At 37.9% G+C, this 20,327-nt stretch overlaps 1 protein-coding gene across 2 annotated transcripts in view; it reads right to left on the bottom strand.

Moving 5' to 3' along the window:
* Window positions 1–20,327, bottom strand: part of LOC124714988 (importin subunit alpha-2) — a 55,174-nt gene that overhangs the window by 18,712 nt on the left and 16,135 nt on the right. For both annotated transcript variants that reach the window (XM_047243065.1, XM_047243066.1), the window contains exon 3: window positions 8,201–8,376. In XM_047243065.1, the coding sequence (XP_047099021.1) occupies window positions 8,201–8,376 (176 nt within the window). The remainder of the gene's footprint in view (window positions 1–8,200; window positions 8,377–20,327) is intronic.

Genomic DNA, 20,327 nt, shown 5'->3' with positions numbered 1-20,327 from the left:
ATTTTGTATTGTCACACTTGTCTTCACGAGTTCCTTGATCATTTTGACTGTTTCACACCTTTTCATATATGGTACCAACTTTAGGATCGTGGGTCTAGGTTCATAAATCATAACGTCCTACATCATACTCTATACCTTCTGATTACAGAATGTGCTGCATGTATAACTGTTCTCACTTTAAGCTTTTACAATTTAAAATGTCTATGTTAATGGTAAATATTTTAACTTTTCAGTGCTGCACAACAATATGTCAACAACATTGGCTTTGAACAGAAGAATTACGAGTGATGTATGGTACCATTTTACCAAGATAGAAGAAAAACAAAAATACTGCTACTCTCAGCAGACATTTTCCATGGTTTGTGGCTCATCATCAAACCTGAAGACACATCTAAAATAGAAGCATCCCACAGTACCTCTGGAATGATGAGGGTCAGGAAGCCGATCAGTATCACCAAAGATCGATACAGAAATTTGAGAAATCATTTCTCGTGAACTGTCCTCACTGACATATGCTTCCACTTCAGGCAAATTTAGTCTCAAACTGTAACCAGCCTATCTCTGTCGCCAGTTTCTGGACCAAGTCCTAATTTATTTCCTTTTGTGGTGCCCTCACCCCAAACTGCTTTTCATTTACAACAACCAATAAGTAAATTTTCTGATAATATGAAGTTGGTCACATACATAAAAGTATGGCACTACATACACAGCTTTTAAAAATGATTTGCAGAGAATACCATCCTCTCTCTGCAGTTAAAATGTTGTGTGACTGGGGCCTCCCGTCAGGTAGACCATTCGCCGGGTGCAAGTCTTTCGATTTGACACCACTTCGGCGACTTGCACATCAATGGGGATGAAATGATGATGATTAGAACAACACAACACCCAGTTCCTGGGCGGAGAAAATCTCCGGCCCAGCCGGGAATCGAACCTGGGCCCTTAGGACTGACATTCTGTCGCGCTGACCACTCAGCTACTGGGGGCGGACTCTCTGTAGTTGATGAAGACACAGAGCAATCTCTTCCCAAATTATAATTTACCAAGTCAAAAAAGTTGTTTGAGTTCCCTAAGACACAGAGTATGCTCTGCCCAAATTATAATTTACCAAGTCAAAAAAGTTGTAGAGTTCCCTAATGCCCAGTTTGTATCATGAGTTATTCAATAAAAATAAAAATGATTTGACCACTGAAATGGCAGTCTGCCTTATATCTAATGCGTGGATGAGTGTAAATAACATTAGTTTCTAGGCTCTCACTCACATTTTACAGATGAGAAGTGTGAATTAAAGTCATACTTCTTAGAATGCTAACATTTTGAGGACAGACACACTGCAGAAAATATCTCAAACTGGATAAAGTCTGTTACTGCCAAATACAATATCAATTTTAAAATCACTTCTATAATAACAGACAATGTATCAAATGTGAAATTAACTGCCATGCTTCTGAAACTTTCACATATCCCATGCTGTGTACATTCTTTAGACCTCACTGTGCCACATGCTATTCAAAGTCCATTCAGAAAACCACTGATAAGGTCAAAAGAGTTACATTTTTTAAGGATAGACCATTTACTTTAAGCAAACTTGCTGAAATGCAAAAAAACTTTAAAAAATGACCAACTGAAATTGAAACAACTTGTCCCATTTTGCAAAGATATACTTTAAATAAAGATCCCATAATTTCTGGTCTCACTATTTTAGGTGCAAAATTGATCACCTTAAACTTAAAAGATACAGAGTGGGAGATAATGCAACAGGCTTTACAGATTTTGAAAGATTTCAATGAGGTGACCCAAGAGGTGTTCTCAGAAAAAAAAGTCTCACTTTCAAACATTAAAATCATGCCAAGATTAAGGGAACTGCAACTACAATTCTTTACAGACAAAAATAAACAATGTCCTCAAGAAATAAAATAACTCTCTCTCTCTCTCTCTCTCTCTCTCACACACACACACACACACACACACACACACACACACACACACACACAGAGAGAGAGAGAGAGAGAGAGAGAGAGAGAGAGAGAGAGAGAGAGAGAGAGAGAGACAGAACTCATTTCTACACCAGTTGCCATCATAATGCATGGGACTTCTTCAATCTGGTAGGAGTCTGATAAAACTATTAGTCAGCTTCAAGCAAGTCACAATCCAGATAGTGCAGCAATTGTCAAATTAGTCAAATATTTGGCATTTGGCAGAGGGATACTTGCCTAGAAACAGTAATCCCTTAAACTGGTGGAAAACAAGAAAATTACTGTGGTCAGTACTGTATCAATTGGTTCTAAAAGTATCATGTATCACAGCAACATCAGTGTTCTGTGAACCGAATACTTTCAAAAGCAGGACAAGTAGGCACTGAGAAAAGAAACACACTCACATCAACTAAAATGGGTCAGATTTCATTTATAAATGACAATACTGATTAATTTTTCCTTTTTGGCTACTTATAGGGTTGTAGCCTATCCCTGATGTTATTCAATCCGTATATTGAGCAAGCAGCAAAGAAAACAACAGAAAAATTGGAGTAGGGATTAAAATCTATGGAGAAGAAATAAAAATTTTGAGGTTTGCTGATGATATTGTAGCTCTGTCACAGACAGCAAAGGACCTGGAGGAGCAGTCGAATGGAATGACAGTCTCAGAAGAAGGACATAAGATGAACATCAACAAAAGCAAAACAAGGATAATGGAATGTAGTCAAATTAAATCACGTGATGCTAGGGAATTAGATTAGGAAATGAGACCCTTAAAGTAGTAAATAAGTTTTGCTATTTGGGGAGCAAAATAACTGATGATGGTTGAAAAAGAGAGGATATAAAATGTAGACCGGCTATGGCAAGGAAAGCGTTTCTGAAGAGGAGAGATTTGTTAACATTGAGTATAGATTTAAATGTCAGAAAGTCCTTTCTGAAAGTATTTGTATGGAGTGTAGCTATGTATGGAAGTGAAACATGGATGATAAATAGTTTAGAAAATAAGAGAACAGAAGCTTTGGAAATGTAATGCTACAGAAGAATGCTGAAGATTAGATGAGTAGATCACATAACTAATGAGGAGGTACTGAAAAGAATTGGAGAGAAGAGAAATTTGTAGCACAACACGATTAGAAAAAGGGATTGGTTGGAGGGACACGTTCTGAGTCATCAAGGTATCAACAATTTAGTATTGGAGGGCAGCATGGAGGGTAAAAATCGTAGAGGGGCACCAAGACATGAATACACTAAGAAGATTCAGAAGGATGCAGGCTGCAATTGTTACTCAGAGATGAAGATTCTTGCACAGCATAGAATAGCATGGACTTGTGCAACAAACCAGTCTCTGACCACGACAACATGGTAATGCTAAATGTAACTGACGACTGTAGAGACACTTTAATTACAGTTATGTCATAATTCTTATACTGCATTTTTCCAATGAAAGTATCAAAATATAGCAACAATCAGTCCTCATTTTTAAAAATTTTCCACTTGATAAAAAAGTATTTAGGATTTTGTTGCAATACTTATAATTGTTACAGCAGACGAAATTTAAAACTTTGGATCTCAAAATTACTACAGACATAACACAAAATTATTACTTCTCTTTATATGTTCTTTCAAAATAGGACCAAATCAGATAAGGCAATGAGTCTTCCTTTTACTTATTTTTGTGAATGAATGGTGAGTGGTGAGTCATGAAGAAGAACTAGTTCATACCAGTGAGTGACCAGTTCTCATCTAATCTCTGAAAAGAACAGTTTTGCCCATCTCTAATCAATAATACGCAGATGAAATTTGATGTCATTCTGATCAGTAGTAATCTTTCTACAGCGTTTTGAAACTGGAACTTTAATTATGGACATCCTGCATGTCAATGACTTTCCAGACAGGTTCTCTTTGCTTATGACAACAACATTATAGTCACTGAACTCCTATTAGTAAAAGAAACTGAAACCCTGAAGGATGTTCACAATTGGGCAGAATGCAATACGTTAACACTGAATATAAAGAAAACAAACAGTACGCACTACAGCATCAAGAGGCAAAACAGTCCTGTTGAAATAAGTATAGATGATAAACTAAAGTGTTACAAACACAATGTTTTTAGAGATGAATTGTGATTGTCAATTGACATGGAATACACACACCAAGGTATTGGCAAAAATAATGCCAACAGAAAGTTTTTCTCTTAGGATTCTATCATCAGTTTGTAACAGCCAATGTCTTGTGTCGAATACTATTCCTACATACTCATTTCTTAGTGATTGGAATTTTTTGTCACAAAACATGGACAAAATTTTTAAAATGCATGGGCCATAAGAATAGTAACAAAAGTATTGGATCGCTTCATCCTAAAGAATCGTTTAACAAACTGGGTACCCTTACTCTAACAAATTAGTCTAGCTACCTATCTGTTTTAGATAGTGAGAAAAACATTACTAAGTATTTAACTAACAGTTATACACATAATGATGGAACACAAGCCAGTTTTGACTTACATTTATCTACAAAAACAAATAAACTTGAAACAGAACTTTCTATTAGGGAATAAAATTATACAATAAATTGTGCAGGAAGACGAAAAAGACTATTAAAACATATCTGTTCAAAAATGCAGCTACAACATTTTTCATAAGTAATACATACTACACACACAAAGGGTACTTAGAGGAATCAAGATCAGTGGTTAATAATGCAAGGGGATAACTACAACACCTCGTCACATCACAATACATGATTACAATGTAATGCTTTTACAGGAAAACCATGTGCCAAGGTCTATAGTGCATGATAGTAACATCATTCTCCTAACTTCAACATCTCACTCTTCATGGGGTGCCAACTCAGTTTTTCAGGTGAAGTGTGGATATGAAGACGTGCATGGGGCACCACGCCATGTTTACGGATCCAGAGTCAATTTTCTGAATGGACTGGAGCTCATATCATAGCACAATAAAGTCGAATATGTCCCGGGCAGAATTAGGGATGTAAAAGAATGGAACTAGCTTTTTCACTTAAGACATTTTGATCAAAACATTGTGAAATAGTCTCACTTTTTTACTTGTTAGTACTAGTAACCATTTCACATAACATAATGCATCGTGTCAAGTAAAATAACATGATACATCACGTCATGTTGTATAACATGGCACATGCCATCATGTCATCCAACATGGAATTTGTCATGTTGTGCAATATGATGCAACGCTTCACTAATGTTTAGGATGCGTGCATCCCCCCTCTGCCACACTTTCTATTACAGATCCACCCCCACTGTCAGATACTTACTATTGCAGATGTATCCCACTCTCTACAAGCATAAATTAGTGTCTATTTGTTTTTACATTCCTCACCATGCGTGTATCAGTGGGTGGATTTGGGAGAGAAATTGTTCCCTGAGAGGGGGGGGGGGGAGAGGCAGGAAATGACCCCCCCCCTCCAACCTAGGAACAAAAAATTGTTGTAGCATACCCCAGGAACAAATTCACCCCCAGAAATTTTATTTCACCAGAAAAACTTTTTTAGTTATTTCATATATGCCCTTCAGCTATATGATATTATGTATTGTTTACTATGGCTGACAAATCATCTGGCTTTTGAGCACAGGATCAGGAACCTCGCTCTATAAACTGCATGATGCATGTGTGCCAATGCATTGCAGTTAAGAGAACTCTATGCACTACGAAAGTAGGATTAACTCATAAAAGAGTGTGAATATATCAAGATGTTTTGAATTGAATGTCTTTGCAGCTGGCATATAGGTCACAAAGCTAGTTCACTTCTTTTACATCCCTTACTCTGCCCAGGACATATTCACCTTCTTTTGTACTATGTAGGACCATTTTTCATTCTAGTTCATTTACCATAATTTTGACACTGGACTGCCATACCTTGATACCTGGGCAACCAATGTAGATTTCTGTTCACTCAGGCAACATCTGATCCAGCATAGGTCTTATTATTGTTTTTCAAATCATGTTGCTTATATCGTGGCAGCGGATAAAGCTTCCACAAAGCAATAGGACAACCATTAATTACATGTATTTGTCTACCTTCTCAAAGAATTAGAAACAATTTGCACAAGTCTGAAACACAGAAGTGGTACACTTAAAAAAAACATGTTTTTACACAGAAAATCTGAATGAATAAAGATTTTTGAAAGTAGGTTTTCAATTTCATGGTAAGAAAGTATTTTTCATTTATATGATCCACTTTAAAAAAATTTCTGCACATTCAATTCATGTAAGAACAAATTTTACGAGCTACATTTAGGTCTACTTTAAACAATCGTGTCTCAACAACGAGTACAGATTATTGAATTTAAAAAATTAATTTGGACTTGCATTTACCTTCATCAAAAGTTTGAACTGATTCATACAAGTTTAGTGCATACAAGTGGCTTGCTTCAAAAACCTTCCAGAAAAATGTGTTTTCTGCATATAAAATCCAAAAAAAGCAAGATTTTTTCAAATGGTTAAAATTTATCTTAGATCAAGATTGGATACACCAGAGGACCAAATTTGAACCAATTGCTCCAGTCCAATGTATTTAAAAGGCGACTGTTTTTGCACATAATATCTGAATGAGGGGGATGGTTTTTGCATGTACAATCTGAGGAGTGCAAGTACAAATGGTGCCATTAGCCGAGCATTAATTTCAGCCAAATTAATTTTTTTTTTGCAAAAGGAATTAATCAATCTGCACAGTTTCCCTAAGTGCTGGTTTGTCATTCAAATCTTGCACAGCATACTGTAAATTCAAATCTTGCACAACATACTGTAACATATCTACAGTAAGACAGCTGTTTGAATGGCTATACAAACGGCCACTGGTCCAGTCTAAACCAAAAACCCTTTACTTCATGTTCCTAACTCAGATAGGAACCAAGCATCAACCAAGGACACCCCCACCCCTGCCCCAAATCGTCATTCTGTGTGCAGCATTTTCATACATATTTGTTAAAGCACTTTCTATATCATTATAAGATGAACCCTGAACAAATAAATAAATGTCATGTTAACAATGAGACTGCTGAATAAAAGATCATTAGCTGTATACAATGTGCCAAACTAGCATCAAATAAAATATTCTCATCACACTGTGAAGCCAGTTCTTCAACTATCACTAGGCAGCAGTTCCCATCTTCCCTCCATCTTTACACCCTTGTTACTCATATTACTACAGCAAATCTTTTTGTGTTGTTTTGTCACTTTATTATGTCGTGTTTTGTACCCAAGCTTCTTTGTTACGCCGCTTCCACCTTATCTCATTTTTTCCCTGATGATACCTTTCCTCCTATCTGTAAATTATGTGTCTTTTTATGACTAGTTTTTAAAATAGGTTTATAGATTCCAAGATATTTATTTGCTAGTCACTAGAGCTCAGTTCGAAACAGGACTCAACAGTGAAGACTATTCTACTCCAGTCAATGAGACTGCAGACCAGAGATGGGTCAAGACACCCCAGACAGCGGTGGGATACCAATCTGACTGTCACCTGCCTTAGGGCCTGACAGCCAGTGTGATTATCTGGGGTGCCATTTCTTTTCATAGCAGGACCTCTTTGTTTGTCATCCGCAGCACCCTTACAGCACAGTGTTATGTCAATAATTTTCTACTACCCGTGTTGTTGCCCTTCATGGCAAGCCATCTTGGCTTACATTTCAGCAAGATAATGCTCACCAACACACAATGATTGTGCCTACTGCTTGTTTTCGTGCTTGCCAAACTGTAATTTGGTCAGCAGGGTCACCAGATCTCTCCCCAATTGAGAACATTTGGAGCAATATGAGCAGGGTCCTCCAACTAGCTTGGGATTTTGATGATCTGATGCACCAACTGGACATAATTTGACTCGGCATCCGTCAGGAGGGCATCCAACAACTCTATCAATCGATGCCAAGTCGAATAACTGCTCGCATAAGGAACAGAGGTGGACAAATGCATTACTGACTTTTTTGTCTTAGGGCGTAAATAAAATTTATTGTTACTTATTAAATCCAGTTTCTAGTATCTTTTAGTTGTTCTAAAAGTGTGAGCTTTGTTTCGAACAACTCTGAATACAGTATATAGCCATTTTATCCTATAATATTTACACCTCACAGTTGCAATCATGAGTTATTGCCAATATAAAATTACAGTAAATTTAAACTGCTGCTTTTTGTCATTGAATCTGCACAAGATCACAAAAAGAACTAACTTCTTGCCTTTTAAAAAACTTACTCTAGAAAAGTGATTCCTGTCCTTGTGTACATCATAAGAGCATAAACTGCTGACTGAACGACACTTCCCATGGCAATGAGTTGCAGAATCTTTGGCAAAAGACCTTGAGTTTTTAATATTGACCAAGGCTTCGCACCACTTCCTGCCAAATTTCCAAGAGTCCAGAGGCAAATATCCTTTAAGAGATGATTAGGAAAAAAAGGTCCATTAATTTCACATTCACTACAGACCCTTATAAAAGTAAAGCAATAAATACAGGAAACACAAGCAGAAATGTTTTCTGATTTACTATAATCACACCATTACATTATGCATAAATAAGTTGCTTATGATATTTCATTACTAGCTTCCAATTAATTATTGATAAGCTGTAGTACACACTATTACTGGCATATATTGTAGCTACATAAAACAATATTTTTGTAGACAGACAGACGGTGGACTTCGAATTTTCTGTCTTGCATTTATCCTGCTACGGCACATACATCTAACAATATTACTAGTTACTGAATTACAGTTATTCAAGATGACTCAAAAGTCACTGTGTAAATAAAAGGCATACATAGTGAGTCTCTGAATGAGGCAAAAATCAGAATGAAGATTATAAATATTTATCACTATATGTGTAAAAAAGTAAAGGCAGATTAAACCCTTATGTCCCACTGAGAGCAAAGTCATCTGTAATAGAGCACAAGCAGGGACTGGTGCAGGAAAATTGCCCACACCTTTGCATTAAGTGATTTAGGGAAACCAGAGAAAATCTAAATATGGATGGTCAGACAAGGATTTAAGCCCTGACACCCCCAAATCTGGATCCAATGTTTCCACTACAGTGCTCTCTGGGTCTATTGTAAGCAACAAATGTAAGATGCTACTAAAAGAAGTGTAGTGGTAAGAAAAAGGTGTAACAAAACGGGAGTATGGTTTTTATGTTATTCAGTTTACACAAACAGGAGCTGCACTTAATGTGCAGTCGTACTTAAGTACAAATATTGACAAGCCAACACCACAAAGAAATTGCATTAGACAACAGATATCCAAGACCAATGGTTGGCCACAAACTAGGCAAACGACAGGCCAACATACCGCAGAAGATTGTTGACATGCGTCACACCATTACACATGTAATATCATTTGATAATACCCTGCTATGTTAGTCATCGAAAACAACACGCATTGCTCTCCTGACTATCAAACGGTTTCATTCAGCGTCTCTCTATGTATAGCTCTACACTTTGTTTTACTCCTATTATGCAGTAATTATGCAGTTAGAAGTTTCTTCACAGTGATTGGAAGTTCCCTCTCATTATGACCTGTTCTACTGGATGTATATCTATCCAGTGCGTGGTCAACTCCTCTCTTAAATGTGAGCCACAGTTTTCCTACATGCTCCTTCCCTCTGCTGAAAGTTTCAACTTCCTCACTGAAATATGACATGACTGACTTGTTGTCTAGTTTACTGAACATATATAGCTTTCTGCTTGTTTTAGTTGTCCTTTGTACTTTAGTAATCATTCCTGCCACAACCATATCACGGTCAATGATCCCAGTTTCAATGTGGAGATCCTCAAGGAGGTCAGGTCTATTTGTTACCATTAGATCCAACATATTTTCATCACGAGTGAGGTTCCTAACTATCTGTTCTACCAGGTGTACAACTTTGCTTCCGCTGTTTACTGATAGGTGGCGACAACAGTAAGTAGCGGTCGAAAGAAACAGATCGCAGACGTCAAGCAGTTAGCTTGGACCTCGCTCAACATAACATCATTCAAACATTAGTTGATTTGTGTCTACATCATAAAGTTGTTCCTGATTGAAAATGTCAGTTTATGAGCCTAATTCTCATCATTTGCGGGAGGTGTTAGTCTCATCGAATGCTCTCAAGTACGTATGGTAAGGTCGCTATTAGTGAAAGAACATGCCGTGAATGGTTTCAACGCTTCAAGAATGGCAATTTTAACGTTGTAGACTGGCATAGTGGTGGAAGAGAGAATGTTTCAAAGATACAGAATTGGAGACATTGATGAGTGAAGACTCGCGTCAAACTCAAGAGGAATTGGCATGATTAGTGGGAGTCAAACAGCAAGCCATTTCAGAACGTCTCAAGGCTATGGGCATGATTCAGAAAGAAGGAACTTGGGTCCCGTGTGAGCTGAAACCAAGAAACATTGAATGGCATTTGTGTGTTTGTGAACAGTTGCTTCAGAGGCAAAAACGGAAGGGATTTCTGCATCGCATTGTGACCGGGTACGAAAAATGGACTCATTACAATAACGCTAAACGCAAAAATCATGGAGATATTCCGGCCATGCTTTCAAGTCGATGGCCAAACCAAATATTCATGGCTCGAAGATCATGTTCTGCATTTGGTGGGACCAGCTCAGCATCATGTACTATGAGGTGTTAAAACCAAGTGAAACAACCACAGGTGCTCGTTATTGAATGCAATTAATGCGTTTGAGCAGAGCATTAAAAGATAAACTGCCACAACACAGCGAGAGGCACGATAAAGTGATTTTGCAGCACGACAACGCTCGACCCCACGTTGCAAAAGAGGTCAAAATGTACTTGGAAACATTGAAATGGGAAGTCCCACCCAACCCGCTGTATTCTCCAGACATTGCCCCCTTTGACTATCACCTGTTTAGATCAATGGCGCAAGGCCTGGTTGACCAACACTTCTGATCTTATGAAGAAGTCACAAATTGGATCAATTTGTGGATCATTTCAAAAGATGAACGGTTTTTTGACGCGGGATTCATATACTACCCAAAAGATGGGAGAAAGCTGTGGCCAGCAATGGAAAATACTTTGAATGATACAAGTGTAACCAATTTGCTTCATTAAAGCATCAAATGTTGGGGAAAAAATGGCAGAAGCAAAGTTGTGCACCTTGTAGATGGGTTTCAAAGAAGGCATTTAGTAATGTTTCACAGGATGTCTTATCATGCCCGCCACTAACAAAACTGTAATTTTACTAATTAACTGTTGGATGATTAAAGTCTTCACTGATGACTAAAGAATGATTACGGAACTTACGCACAAGTGAACTGAGGTTTTCTCTAATGCATTTGGTTACATCAGATGAGTCTGGTGGGCGGCAGAAGGATCCAATTATCATTTCAGGCCCACCCCTGATAGTGAATCTTGTCCAAACAATCTCACACTGAGTTTCGATGTCTATCTCAGAGGAGTTGACCTTCTTGTCTACTGTGACAAATACACCACCTCCAGGTCCCATTTGCCTATCCTTTCCCCAAAAATCTGAGTGCTATCAATTTCAGGTTTCAACTAGTTTTCAGTACCTAGTATTACTTGAACTTCACTGCTTTTTAGGATCACTTCAAACTGTGACACTTTGTTGCAAATGCTTTGGTAGTTAACCATTAGAATTTTAGTACTCTCACCTGTGAGAGGCATTTCTTTTGGTCTTACACTGGAACTTCTGGGTTTCTTACAGCTACCATTATATGGATAGGATAGAGTGTCGCCTAATCTAGAAAACACTCACACACAGTCAGCTACCTGTGTAGCAACCTCTGACGTGTAGTGCACATCGAGCCATTCTTGACCCTATGCCGTAAGTCCATGAAGTCACAGCCTAGCTTGTCACAGAACCTTCAAAGTCTCTGGTTCAGTCCTTCCACTTGACTCAGAACCAAAGGGCCACGATCAGTTCTGGGGACAATACTGCAAATTGTGAGCTTCAATGAAACTCGAAACTCCAAGCACAAGGCTGATCTTCTAAACTTTCTCTTCCAGTTGCTGAATTGACATAAGTACGACTTCAGAACCCAGACAACATGCAACATTTGTTCCAACACGCACCACAATCTGCAGTTGGTTGCACCCAGTTCCCTCAATGGCTGCTGGGACAGCCTCTTCAACATGTTGAATGAGCACCCCAGGCATACACACTGAGTGTACCTTGTGTCCTTACCTGTTCCTTGCTGCCATTTACCTAAGAGGTACCACCACTGGCTATACGTTTGAAATGCTGACAATTAATAGACCCCTACCATTTTGCATTTGTGCAGTCTTGACACTGGACAAAACAGGTTTCCACAAAAAAGGTAAAGTGAGTCCCACGGGCTCAGTTTTAATTTCAGTAACAGACAGCACCTCAAACTTATCGGTTAGAGGGATCAGTACAACACCATGAGTTCTCCCTAGTCACCGTCCACTCTATTCAGGACACCTAGATTTACCACTGACATACCACTCACAGTCAAGTGAACGAGCACTGACAGATCCTGTACCTTATTCAGATGAGACAGGATCCACTGGAGAGGACAGTACTCAAGGTACGTCTAGCATGTGTATTACAGGTACACAAGTCTCGGGAGCTCTTCCAACACACCGATTCACAGCAGCTGCCAATTGTTTTACAGTAGCCAGGGCACTTTACAGCTATTTACGAATGTCAACCAAGTCATCCCGTGTTCGAGAACAGCATTCACTGGGGCTGCATTTTGGCTGGTGCAATATATTACAGAGCAGTGAATAATTAACTTTAAATTAAGGTCACTGGTTATCTTTTAATCTGTTGTGCTAAAACAATGCTAATTCTCTACCACAATTGCAGCAAATACACAAAACGAGATTTCCAATAATGCAACACTAAAACCTGCGGTAAAAATTACTAGTTTCCTAAAATGTTTTGAGGTTAATTACAGTTGTTAGCAACTCAAAAACAGAGCCTATTTATGATAAATGTGAATAATATATATACGGCCACTTCTCTTTAAGGGGAAGCTAGATGTAACACAATATGTTTGTTAGAATATCTGTAACAGTTACTAAATCGTAAATGCTGATTTACTACAAATTACTAATAGATTCTGAAGGTGGCAGGATTAAAATACAGGGAGCGAAAAGCTATTTACAATTTGTACAGAAACCAGATGGCAGTTATAAGAGTCGAGGGACATCAAAGGGAAGCAGTGGTTGGGAAGGGAGTGAGACAGGGTTGTAGCCTCTCCCCGAACATCAACAAAAGCAAAACGAGGATAATGGAATGCAGTCGAATTAAGTCGGGTGATGCTGAGAGAATTAGATTAGGAAATGAGACACTTAAAGTAGTAAAGGAGTTTTGCTATTTGGGGAGCAAAATAACTGATGATGGTCGAAGTAGAGAGGATATAAAATGTAGACTGGCACTGGCAAGGAAAGCATTTCTGAAGAAGAGAAATTTGTTAACATCGAGTATAGATTTAAGTGTCAGGAAGTCGTTTCTGAAAGTATTCGTATGGAGTGTAGCCATGTATGGAAGTGAAACATGGACGATAAATAGTTTGGACAAAAAGAGAATAGAAGCTTTCAAAATGTGGTGCTACAGAAGAATGCTTAAGATTAGATGGGCAGATCACATAACTAATGAGGAAGTACTGAATAGGATTGGGGAGAAGAGAAGTTTGTGGCACAACTTGACTAGAAGAAGGGATCGGTTGGTAGGACATGTTCTGAGGCATCAAGGGATCACCAATTTAGTATTGGAGGGCAGCGTGGAGGGTAAAAATCGTAGAGGGAGACCAAGAGATGAATACACTAAGCAGATTCAGAAGGATGTAGGTTGCAGTAGGTACTGGGAGATGAAGAAGCTTGCATAGGATAGAGTAGCATGGAGGGCTGCATCAAACCAGTCTCAGGACTGAAGACCAAACAACAACTAATAGATTACTCAAAGGACAATGGTAGCTTCTGAAAACTCTCAAAAATACACATTTATTTGCGTTGATATACAATGAAATTCTGGGGTAATGTATTATTTGGCAGTACCCGATTCACTAAAAATAAGTTACATATCCAAAACACTCATACCAATAATTTAGGATATTATATTTTGTAAGAGTCCTAAAATTCTGAAAACTAACTTATTTCACACGTAATTATACAATGAAATAGTTTATGGCAGCACTACTGCAAATGCTTGAGCTTTCACAACATATCACAATAAAAACAGGTATTGATACACTCAATGAAAAACTATGCAGAAAGGATGCAAACAGTAAAATATGTGGCTCTAGAATTCCAAATCAGCACACAATTCTTGTACATGCGGTCTCAAAAAAAGAAAATTCTGAAATCACCTTTTTATTTTAAATAAATGTATGTATTTAATGGATTTTTCACTTGGCTGTTTCTGTGCACACTTCTACACTGGCATGCCAAAGAACCTGTTGCAGGTAACAATGTGTTGTTTTCTGTACATAGAATCAATTCAGAAGTGAAACAAATTATAACTTTTTGTACACTGAAACACTTCTCTTTACTAGATGTAGATGTTCTGCAGAAATGGAATTTCGGTTAAATGAAGACACAATGGAATTAAAGACATTAGATGCCAGAATGCATTTATCTATATCAATGGGGAAAGTTGAAAATTTGAGCTGGACTGGGATTTGAACACGGCACTCCCGCTCACTAGGAAAATGCACTGACTACCACGCCATCCGGGCACAGTGGTCACCACAACTGCACAGACTACCCTAGCACGACTCCCATCAAACCAAAATTCTCAACTTACACCACAGGTGCAAGTTGAAAGAACAGACACCACATATATCAGTTAAATGTCCCACTAATGTGCTGATATTGTGAATGATGATGAAGTTTGCACAGAGTAACATCAACTGGTTAATTAAACAAACAATAAAATATTTTTGTCAAGGTAGAAAGAAGTGTTCTTAAATCATCCTAAGGATCTTGAAAGTCTGAATTACTAATCCAGTAATGAAAATAAATCTTAATTGAACACAGCCAATGGGATTAGTTAAGACAAGTGCTCACTATATGTGCAGCAGCCGACAGCTACACAATAAAGAAATGGAATACAGTAGCTCAGCAGGGTGAATGATAGTTTCCTTCCAAACAGTCAAAGGAAGTTCACCATCATCATTCACATTGCCCAGAAACTGTGTGATACACAATTTCATTGCATAATTCTCGTAAGTGCACTAAACAATGAAACCATTTTACTGGAGAACCCAAATCAATCTCCTCTGCCACTATATTTGTGAAATGTTCTGACCTACAAAACAGTTATAATTAGTCTACTCCCTGACTACTGATTCTGAGCAATTCATGTGTACATTACTGTTAAGACCACACCTGACTCATTCACTGCACTGGAGTATTCACATTGGTTTCTGTCTCAGATCAACTAATAGTAGGTTTCAAAGAACATCCTTGAATCTCTATAGAGAAATTTCTCTGAAGCACTGTTAAAAGTAACAAATGTAGTCAACACACTAACATACACACTTAAGTTTAATCTGGAATATTAGCACAATTACAAGCACATTGGAGTTCATTCCTGACACTAAATGCCTTTTACAGCTTGCTTTAAATAATAATAGCCAACATACGGAGGAATAGCTGGAATACACTCATTGGCTATATCTCAATTATGACCTCCCACAGACTCCCTTCACATATAATGATCATAAGCAGAATCAAGGCAATGATTTATTACTATGCTTTGCATTTAAAGCAAAATTCAGTGATAAATCACAAAAATAAAAATTAGGATTTGGTGACAATAAGGTCATTATATATGGAGCAGACACTCATGTTCGGGAAAGACAGGGTGGAAATTCAGACATGTCTTTCTCAACTGAATCATCCCAACATTTGCCTTAGTCTAAGGAAATCCCAGAAAAGTTAAATGGTCATATGGAAACTTATATCTCAGTCCAGCCAATTGCGAATCTAGAATGCTGAGCAGAGCATCCATCACACTCAAAACTCAGAAAGCTTGACTGGCTATCATCTACTCTGTTCACGCAACATAATGTCAACCTTATTCACTTTACTACACAAACCTACACACATGATTCTGAATACAGTTCAAGATTAAGACACTCTGCAGTGTGATTAAAGGTCACAGTGCAGTCTCCTGCAAGACTGAGTAGCGTACAGCACCCCAGCGGATTGACATGCGCCGGCCACTGACGACGAGGAGACTGGGTCTTCCTCTGTAAGCTCCACCACAGGAAAACAAGGATACTACAAAATGTCGCCATCGAAACCACACGCTGGATATAATATCAACTATCGATTTTTTTACTTGTAATGTATAGTTACTATTTTATTAATTATACTACAATTATGTTTATAGTAATCGATTTGTCAGGCTGGAAGATTTTTTAGATATTTTATTTTATTGTTACACTTTTTATACTAGCTTATCCAGGTTGTACGTTTTACCTAGTCAGGCTAGTGACTGTATTATATTAGTATTTGTACTTTTTATGGTATTGTAATATGAATTCAATTTCACATCAGTTACATTTCATTGTCAGACACTCGTTTTGCTGTGGGAACTAATTTAAAAAAAAAAAATTGAACTAATGACTGTGCATGCCGCAATTTAATCATCACACTGGCGACACTGGTTTAATATGCACTCTAACTAAAGTGCCCTCTGCTGGCATTAGTCTCTTGCACAAATACCAGACGGAATCTGTCTATTACCAGCACATACCGTGTACTCACATGTTTAACTTGACGATGATTTACATCAGAATATTTTAATTGTATGTATGGCTGCTATATGTGGCTATAAACATTTCATATTTTATATTTTACGTATCACTAAGACTTGTTAGATTTGGCATTAACTTATTGAACCTGTCGCTTGCACAGTATTTATCTTTTTAACAGATCTGAAGATGGCAGTAGGGCAAAACCGGTAATAAAGTGTAAGAAGTCTGTGTGACCAAGATGGACTTACGAAAATAAAGTGCCAAAAATAATTGCGGACTCATTTACAGACTTTATGTCTTCAATTAATAAATAACATCCCTGTAATGGACTGGCCTGCACAGAGTCATGGCCTGAATCCTATAGAACACCTTTGGGATGTTTTGGAACGCCAACTTGATGGCAGGCCTCACCGACAGGCATCGATACCTCTCCTCAGAGCAGCACTCTGTGAAAAATGGGCTGCCATTCCCCAAAAACCTTCCAACACCTGACTGAACGTATGCCTGCGAGAGTGGAAGTTGTCATCAAGGTTAAGGATGGGCCAACACATATTGAATTTCACCATTACCGATGGAGGGCGCCACGAATTTGTAAGTCATTTTCAGCCAGATATCTGGATACTTTTGGTCACATAGTGTAGTTCTGGGTCCACATTACACTCTTTATTCTCCTTTAATGGGCAAGCTGAGAGTATAGCACTTGCCAAGTAAAATGCCATGGCATTCAAATCACCCTTCATATTGAGTTCAGCATTACTTTTTATGTGAACCCAAAGATAAGATGTTTAGCGACTGTTTTAAAAATCAGTGAACTGAAAAATTTTTTCCTGTGTGAAAATAGTGATTATTTATGAATCACTGCAAGTTTCATGTAATTAAAGTGTCTTCTTTTACACCAGAGCCAGTATTTTTTTCTTGTTACATAGAAAAACATATATTTCATTGTTCTTAATTTATTTTTACCTTTCCATTATATTCAACTAAATGCACAGCCAGCTATACGTACAAGTCACTACTCGAATTTGAACTTTATATGCCCATACATTCAGTAGTTAGTGATAGATTTTAGACAATCTCCAATCCCTCTGGGACACACACAAATGATAATTTCTAAGATTTTTGTACACAAATGTACCAAAAACTTCTAAAGAGGACATAACTTGAATGTGATCTGCTTCCAGTACAAATGGACCAAGCTGGAGACTTCCAATAAAATGGTGTGAAATCTTCACTTCTGGAAAATGTTTCTTGTGACAGCACGAAACATAAGGCATGATGAGTGGGATTACTACTACCCTACAGCGGTTCAGAATCTGGTTATGCCATTTACATCTGCCACTACAACCTTCAATCCAAATACATGCTGCCATCATCAATGTCACACACGCAAATTGGCCTGATATTTATTTAGTTTCGGTCATGTGACATCTTGAACAGATATAGGACAAGTTAAAAATAAAAAAGGATACAAAGGAGATAAAGATTACATATAAATACAAATAATAATAGATTTTATCACATGTGACTGCTCTGGACAAGTTTAATGTAAATGATTATGTTAATACAGTACCATACGTAAAATAGGTGTGATTTATCACACACAGTTCCTGTAATATATCTGGTAATTTTACATTATAAGATTCCACTTTAAATGATGAGGAATTCGTTTACAGAGTAGAAACAGTGGTCCATCAGAAATGACTTCCGCATGTTTTTTTTTTTTTTTTTTTTTTTTTGTTTTTTAACTTTCTTCCTTTAATAACTTGGCATTGTTAGGGAGATGATTATAAAACTGTGTGCTTCTATGAAGCTTTTCTGGAAGACTGATGCCCTGGCCAGGGAGACATGGATGTTACTGCAGTTTCCCGCTTATAACTGTGCACAGAGCTGTTTTGCTGATATTCATTGGAGGTTTCTAAACATTCCCGTGAAAAGACTGTCATTTCAAACATGTACAGGCTTGGGAGGTTCAGTATCTTTAATGTCAGGAAACGAGGGAGACACGGGTCTTGTCTCTCTGTGTTGCATATGACTCAGATAGCTAATTTTTGGGTTTTGAATATGGATCAACTATATAAGGTGCATTATCTCAAAATATTATTCCATATCTAACTGCTCATCTGATGTGAGTGTGATATACCTCTATTAATATTTCTCTGTTACAGCTTGTGTTTAATATCTGTCGCATATAATAGATTGATGACAGTTTAGCTGCAGATTTCTTCCCAGAAATTTCACGTCATCAATCAATTTTAAGTTTTTGTTATTTATTCTCAATGAGTGGTCATTTTGTTGCATAGGGCGGGATATATGAAAGTTCATGGTTACCATTTTTCAGTGTTTCTTACAAGTTCATTTCTTTCAAAATAATGTATCAGCTCCAACAATGGTGTGTCTGCTCGCCCGTCTAGCCATGCAGTCTAACACGCTGCTTCCCGAGCAAGAAGGTGTGCCGGTCCCCGACACAAATCCACCTGGTGGATTAGTGTCAAGGTCCGGTGTGCTGGCCAGCCTGTGTATGGTTTTTCAGGTGGTTTTCCACCTGCTTCAGCAAATGTGGGTTGGTTCCCCTTAATCTGCCTCAGTTACACTATGTCGGCGATTGCTGCGCAAACACTGTCTCCATGTAAGCATACACCATAATTACTCTACCATGCAAACATCTAGGGTTACACTCATCTCGTGTGAGACGTTCCCAGGGGGGTCAACTGGGAGCCGAACTGATCACCAACTCTGGGTTTGGTGGTGGTGGTGGGGGGGAGGGTGGTGAACTGCTGTGGCCTGTTGCAAACCACTGTGGGCTACGGCGGGACAAAGCCTCTATGTTGTTTCTAGGTCCCCGGTTTAAATACATGTAGATTACTGGTTTAACCCTGTTATCAAAATACTAGTGTCATCAGCAAATGAAGTTTTCTGTTTGTCAGGGACAGTCTCACTCAGATCACCTATAAGCAAAAGAAAGAGGACTGGAATTAATGTTGATCTTGTGGCACACCAGATTTCATTGTAGCTTTTTCTGATGAGTATACTGTTTTTCTTAAAATGCTCCCAGTTATTTTATCTTGTTTAAGAACAACTTTTTGTTGTTGGTTGGTAAAATATGACCTAATCCATTCATTTGGAGTAACTCTAACTCCCTTTCCACTTTCTTTCCAACTTATGTAATACAATAGCGTGATCTATAATGTCAAATGCTTTGCATAGGTCCAAAAATATTCCAGGAGCAATTTCCTTTCCATCTATAGCTTTTAGTGTAGCATACAGGAATTTGTAGAGTGCTGTGGTTGTGAATGCTGAAACCAAGCTGGTGATTTGAGAACAAAGAGTTTTTGTTAATAAGCTCTAGCAACATATTATACAAGACAAGCCACTAAGCTGAGCTACTGGCTTGTAATTGTTAACATTGCCTGTAGCTCCCTTTTTGTGCAAGGGAGTTACCTTTGCAACATTTAGCAGATTTGGAAATATACCTGTTAATAAGGAGTGATTAATAATAAATATGCTTCAGCAGGTCTACAATATAATGTCCTGTTCAGTTTATAATACAGGCCAAAATGACATGAAAACCCCGTGAAAGTTTCTTTAATGATTTAATTGCCAGTGTAGCTCATTGTGTCTGACTTTTTTGAGAAACATAGATC

The sequence above is a fragment of the Schistocerca piceifrons genome, chromosome 1, assembly GCF_021461385.2.
Source record: "Schistocerca piceifrons isolate TAMUIC-IGC-003096 chromosome 1, iqSchPice1.1, whole genome shotgun sequence".
In the NCBI taxonomy this organism is placed as follows: domain Eukaryota; kingdom Metazoa; phylum Arthropoda; class Insecta; order Orthoptera; family Acrididae; genus Schistocerca; species Schistocerca piceifrons.
The sequence above is the reverse complement of the archived record's forward strand: the minus strand, read 5'-3'. Positions and strand labels throughout refer to the sequence as shown.